This window comes from Empidonax traillii, unplaced genomic scaffold (genome assembly GCF_003031625.1).
Source record: "Empidonax traillii isolate 1590-97213 ecotype Southwest subspecies unplaced genomic scaffold, ASM303162v1 scaffold4982:size15811, whole genome shotgun sequence".
In the NCBI taxonomy this organism is placed as follows: domain Eukaryota; kingdom Metazoa; phylum Chordata; class Aves; order Passeriformes; family Tyrannidae; genus Empidonax; species Empidonax traillii.
Window position 1 is genome coordinate 1 of NW_020960175.1, and position 6646 is coordinate 6646.

A 6646-nucleotide genomic window follows, 5' to 3' on the forward strand; every position below is an offset into this window, starting at 1 on the left:
AGGGAGTCTGGGATGCTGGTGAACTTGATGGTGTCCGGGTGCTGGCGGTAGATTTTGTCACTCAGGATCTCCCCAGCCTTCTTGGCCTTCTCCACTTCCAGGGAACCAATGGGGACCCAACCAACACCCCGCAGCCACTCCAGGTCTGATTTGTAAACAGCCTGAAAGGATTTGAAAGCCCATTATACAGGTGCAAGTGTGATTCAGAGTTAAAATAACTGTAAATAAGCACATCTGAGTCTCTATGAACAGCTGTGTGTGTTTCTGCCTGGTAGCAGGATATGCTTTTGAAAACACTTGTTATTTGTGAAGATGAAGTAAAATAATGATTAAATAACAGAAAGAATGGAGTTATTGGATCACACCACAAATACCAGAGTTACACACAAATTACACCTCAGGTTAAGGACTGAGGAATATGGGATTAAACATAAATTTGATGAAATAAAATTACACCTCAGGTTAAGAACTGAGGAAATACAATTAAACAGAAATGGGATGGTGTAATGAACATTTCACCTCCACCAACAAATCTAATGAAGTGACTCAGGCGTATAACGTATATTTGAAAAATTAAGAGTGTAGAAGACCCTGTATCTTGAATTATGATTCCAAAGGTAAGGGTTTGCTCACATCACTCTGCAGGTCATAGGCTTGCCTGGCGTGGATCACGTCATTCTGGTCAGGCAGGCAGATCCACTGGTGCAGGTAGTGCCGGTAGTCAATGTCGCTCACCAAGCTCTGGCATTTCTTGGCCAGCACCACCCCCAGCATGTCCACGGGGCTGCTGAAGCGGGTCTTGGTCTTCTCAAAGTCCTTCTTGTACTCCCTGTCACTCTGGATCTTGGCCACGTGCATCGACCACATCATCTTGGGGTCGTCCTCGATGTTGCGGGCCCCGATGTGGTGGCCCAGCTGCTTCCGATACCCCTCCTTGTACTTGTACTGCAGGAAAAGGAGATTCAGAGTCACTCTGTGTATTGATAAGTTAATAAATAATTCAATCAGTTTAATATATTTATTAGTATTTTGTTGAGATAAAAATATTATTCAGTTCTTTCCGCTATTGGATTGATCTTCACAGAAAAGGCACTTTTATTAGATATAGTTATCTCACATTTTTGATATACCTATATCACAGGTTCAATTCACTAACTTTTAGTTTTTAAACTTTTAGCATTCTAATAAGTTTGATACTCCACATTCGTTTACTATTAGGACTAAATTATAAGGATTAACTTATTTTAAAGCCTTTGTACAAAAAACACCTGGATGAGGATGGTGTGAGTTGGTCTTAATACAATATGTAATATCAACTATGATAAAAAATGAAAGAGCATAAAAATCTGTTTTTCTCCCTCTCTTAGTGATGTTGCCTCATCCCAGAAGCAAAACCTGTCCTAGTGATTTCATAGTTTTACCCCCGTTTTTGTGTTCAGACATCTTGAATACGACACTTGAAGAGGAATATTTTTTGAAATTAATTTGACAAACCCTGGCACTGACTCAAATGCCTTTTTGATCATCCCATTTGAACATCCATATTGCAGGGGGCATATAAATAATCCTCACATTATTCCATCTATTTATTTCAGTGATCTAAGGCTCATGTATAAAAACACTGGCTCCCCATCCTTTTCATGCACTAAAGCTAGAATCTAGGATACAATATTATCTATTCTATAATTTAAGGTAGGGCATGAACAAAGGGAGGAACAAACATTCAGATTCTTTTTTGGTATTCCAAATCCATAAAAAACCCCTGCTTACATCACTGGCAATCTCTCTGGAGGCTTTGGCAGATTGGATGGGAATGGCATCAAAACGCAAATCGTGGCCCTTCTTCTTCGACTCCTCCAAGGCCAGTTTGTACATTTTCTGTGAGAAAAACAAAATCACATTTCAGTTTCAAAAGCAAAACAGCGTTTCAGTTAAGCACATCTGAGTCATAAAACTATTCAAATCCCCAAACAATATATTTGATCTTCAGGCAACTTCGATAACTTGAACACAGCTCTATTTTCTCTAGAAAATAATGAAATGCAGATTTCAAAGACCTTGTAATTTTATTGTAGACGTTTGGGAAATGGAAATAATTCAGGGAAGGGAAAGAAAAATTATTTATTTCCATATCTGGCTGTAGAAATGATTTCTTGATTATGGCAGATGATATCTTTTAAAAAGCTAATTAAGTACACAGGTGAAAGAACAACTCTGATTTTAGCACTGGAACTGGTTATTTGTAAAATGGGAAACTAAGCAACCTGATAATATTTTAATATGAACTGAATGTCAGAGATGACAAAATTGTTCTTGCCAGGAGCCCTTTAGCTGTCTCCCTCCCCAGTTTCCCTCACCTCACTGTAGTTGACTCGGTTTTGTTTGGCCAGCAGGATTTCTGGGGTGTCAGGCATGACGTGAATCGAGGTCTTGTCTTTGTTCCAGGCTTCGGTGTATAAACGCTGAGAGGCAAGAGAGGAAGAGACAAACATGGCATTTCAAAGGAGGGGAAAATATGGCATCTCAACATTCAGGGTAAACGTGGAGCATACGAGGGAAAAATATAGGAAATATAAAATGGATAACAGGGTAGGTAATTAGGCAGAGATAACATCAACAGAGGGAGGATTCATCTGAGGGAATTTAACAACACTTAGGAAATGGCCATATCGATTGAGGAGAATGAATAAAGCACTTCAGCATTGCCTGGGCTCAGTGCAGTTCCAGCCCTGTCCCTGGGGTTCAGGCACAGGCTGCTGATGTGGCACTGATCCAGCCAGCACTCACCTTGTTCATGGTGTCCGCGTTCTGCTTGGCCAGCACCATGGGCAGGGAGTCTGGGATGCTGGTGAACTTGATGGTGTCCGGGTGCTGGCGGTAGATTTTGTCACTCAGGATCTCCCCAGCCTTCTTGGCCTTCTCCACCTCCAGGGAACCAATGGGGACCCAACCAATGCCCCGCAGCCACTGCAGGTCAGACTTGTAGTAGTTCTGTCACAAGAAAAACACATCAAAAAACACACAAAGGTTATTCTAATAATAATAATAATGCAATTTGCATAGTGATTCTTTTAACATATAAATAACCTTTGATAAATCAACTTTATCAGTAATTCAAATAAATTCAAGGTCCCAGAGAAAATCATGGGAAAAAACTTGCATTGAATGGACATAAACAGTGAAACCATTGCCCAAGTTTCACAGAATGAAAATGACAAATAGTCCCAGTCTGGAATTACAGTAGCTCATTCAAGTATCTATTAATTAGCACATCCTCCTGAAGATCTGAGTTTTAATCAGCCATGAAACTTAAAAAGGAAAAGTCGGTTCCACCACATCAGGATGTGATGGTCTGAGCCACCTGCATAGAGTATCAAAGACATTGTTCCCCAAAAATGACATAAAAGGGAGCTCACATCACTCTGCAGGTCATAGGCTTGCCTGGCGTGAATCACGTCATTCTGGTCGGGCAGGCAGATCCACTGGTGCAGGTAGTGCCGGTAGTCGATGTCGCTCACCAAGCTCTGGCACTTCTTGGCCAGCACCACCCCCAGCATGTCCACGGGGCTGCTGAAGTGTGTCTTGGTCTTCTCAAAGTCCTTCTTGTACTCCCTGTCACTCTGGATCTTGGCCACGTGCATCGACCACATCATCTTGGGGTCGTCCTCGATGTTGCGGGCCCCGATGTGGTGGCCCAGCTGCTTCCGATACCCCTCCTTGTACTTGTACTGAAATGCAAAACGAGATGTTGTATTTCCAGCTCACCTCTGACAACTCCCAGGCTGCAGAGCTGAGATGTCAACATACAGAGAAACAAAAAGGTGGATTCTTACATCACTGGCAATCTGCCTGGATGCCTTGGCCGCCTGAATGGGGATGGCATCGATTCTCAGATCGTAGCCTTTCTTCTTTGAGTCTTCCATGGCCTGTCTGTATTGTTTCTAGGGAAGGAATTCAACAGTGGGATTCATAAAAGTTCCACATGTTATATTCTATGCAAAACAAACTGCTTGGAAGCAGATTGAAAAATTATGTTATGATTTATTTTAACTCAGCTTTATTTAAGTCAGAGCTCCATATCAATAGTTGGTACCAACTCACGTCAAAGGAGGATTTTGTTAAATACATTTGTTTATGAATTTTTCTTTTACAACTTTAAATAACATACCATTGACTACAATTTGAGAGCTAAACTATTCTGCTATTCAAGGGGAGTAAAACCTACTTTTTAAAGCCACCTTTTACCAATGTGAGGGTTTTTTGCCTAAAATAACATTGAACGCTGGGATCACAGCTTTTCGGAATTGAAATTATCTTTTTGGTATTTTCAGTGTTGGAATTAATTTTGTGCCTTCCTAACGATATGAACACTGGCAGAAATGACTCCCCAAAATTTCCCAACTAGTTTCCCATGGAATCTACTCTCAGTAGTGCTCCCTGGTCTAAGTATGCACTACTACAAATATGCAAACGAGGATTTTACAGTCACGTTTTGGAGGATAAATACGGGATTTACTTATGGAAAGCGAGGGTGTCAGCTATAAAAGGTTCACCAGAACATTCCTAGTGCAGCCCTGGCACAGAGCAGATCCATTTGCAGGGCTCACACACTCACCAGGCTGTAGTTTTTCTTGTTCTCTCTTGCCAGTGTGATTTCAGGAGTGTCGGGCATTATGTGGATCTGTGTCTTGTCCTTATCCCAGGCCTCAGTGTACAAACGCTGCAGGAGAAATTATATGTGATAAAGGGGAAAAAAACCCAGTGACTACTCAGAGATCTCCTAAAACACAAGGAGAGTTACAGATCTGTGCCCAAAGTCTAAAAAATCCTCGTTCCCTATGCAGCCATGAATTTTTAAGTTCACCCCTCTAGATATGTAAATTCCAGGTTAAAAATTAACAGCCTAGAAAGGATTCTGTGAGAAAGATGTTTAGAAAAAAGGCAGAGAATGCTAATCAGACACACAGAGATCTAAACTCGAATAAGAAGGTCTGTTTGAAAGAGAAAATGAGCTTATTGATATAAATAGGATTGAGATCAGGGCCAAAGGTTCTGTTTTAAGTACTGTGCTGAATTGTTTAAAATATGGGTATTTCAAAGACAAGGAATTTATTAACTTCTAGATTATGAGGTAAATTTAATAAATTATTTGATTTATCAGACAAATTGCTATATTCAGAATTAGATGGAAGTTAGGTAACACATTACTAGACACACAGCACAGTATTTTGGAAAGCTTCCCAGCTGATAACTGGGAATTAGCTCAGTAACTTGGAAGATATTGTTAAATTACCACTTGATGAAAATACGTTACCTGGTGATTACCAAGAATGGGATTTACACTTGTGAAGCCTCACTGTGCTGGAATCTGCAAATCTTAGTCCCAGCCCTGTCCCTGGGGTTCAGGCACAGGCTGCTGATGTGGCACTGATCCAGCCAGCACTCACCTTGTTCATGGTGTCCGCGTTCTGCTTGGCCAGCACCATGGGCAGGGAGTCTGGGATGCTGGTGAACTTGATGGTGTCCGGGTGCTGGCGGTAGATTTTGTCACTCAGGATCTCCCCGGCCTTCTTGGCCTTCTCCACTTCCAGGGATCCAATGGGGACCCAACCAATGCCCCGCAGCCACTGCAGGTCAGACTTGTAGCAGTTCTGTCACAACATATAAAGGCAGCAGTTACACCATTTCCTCTTGACAAGCCCTTAATCAGCATATAAATGGATTGAGATTGTCTATTGGGAAGGATTCTGTGCAGCTTGTTCTGCTGTTTATAAACCTTCCTAATGACCAAACTCCCTTACATACAGATTCAATCTCTACTCAAACTCTAAGGACTTCACTTGGAATAGGGAAAGAAAAAAGCAATGTGGAAAAATACTGGATGAGAGCAGCTTCTGTAGTTTCTATTCCAAGGAAATTACAATCTTTAGTAATGAAGAGCTTATTAGTGAGTACTCACATCACTCTGCAGGTCATAGGCTTCCTTGGCATGGATCACATCATTCTGGTCAGGCAGGCAAGTCCACTGATGGAGATAGTGCCGGTAATCGGCATCACTGACCAACCCCTGGCACTTCTTGGCCAACACGATCCCCAGCATGTCCACAGGGCTGCTGAAGTGTGTCTTGGTCTTCTCAAAGGCTTTCTTGTACTCCCTGTCACTCTGGATCTTGGCCACGTGCATCGACCACATCATCTTGGGGTCGTCCTCGATGTTGCGGGCCCCGATGTGGTGGCCCAGCTGCTTCCGATACCCCTCCTTGTACTTGTACTGCAGGAAAACAAATCTTCAGTGAGTTTTAGTTCCATTTTCCTTTATGCCCTTGGCAGCCCCTGTGGCAACACCAGCAGCAAAATAAAGCAGGTGAAATCACAGAGACTTTGGAGTGAGAAAGTACTGAGCACTGGCATGTGCTGCGAGGGCTCCCCTGCACTCACATCGCTGGCGATGTCCCGAGAAGCTTTGGCTGACTTGATGGGAATGGCATCTGCCCGCAGGTCGTAGCCCTTCTTCTTCTCCTCCTCCATCGCCAGCTTGTACAGTTTCTGCAACACACACCGTGCCCTCCAGCAACACTGCTGCCCCCACACACCACCGTGCCCTCCAGCAACACTGCTGCCCCCACACACCACCGTGCCCTCCAGC

The 6646-nt window shown here is 42.8% G+C and overlaps 1 protein-coding gene across 1 annotated transcript in view; it reads right to left on the bottom strand.

Moving 5' to 3' along the window:
• Window positions 1–5: 5 nt before the first annotated feature.
• The window catches only part of LOC114073019 (nebulin-like), a gene marked incomplete at both ends in the record, with an annotated part of 15444 nt that continues 8803 nt past the window's right edge, over window positions 6–6646 (bottom strand). Inside the window, 12 exons of the mRNA XM_027910825.1 lie at window positions 6–161; window positions 634–945; window positions 1771–1878; window positions 2358–2462; window positions 2788–2991; window positions 3417–3728; window positions 3834–3941; window positions 4616–4720; window positions 5448–5651; window positions 5960–6271; window positions 6439–6546; window positions 6594–6616. Of these exons, the coding sequence (XP_027766626.1) occupies window positions 6–161; window positions 634–945; window positions 1771–1878; window positions 2358–2462; window positions 2788–2991; window positions 3417–3728; window positions 3834–3941; window positions 4616–4720; window positions 5448–5651; window positions 5960–6271; window positions 6439–6546; window positions 6594–6616 (2057 nt within the window). The remainder of the gene's footprint in view (window positions 162–633; window positions 946–1770; window positions 1879–2357; window positions 2463–2787; window positions 2992–3416; window positions 3729–3833; window positions 3942–4615; window positions 4721–5447; window positions 5652–5959; window positions 6272–6438; window positions 6547–6593; window positions 6617–6646) is intronic.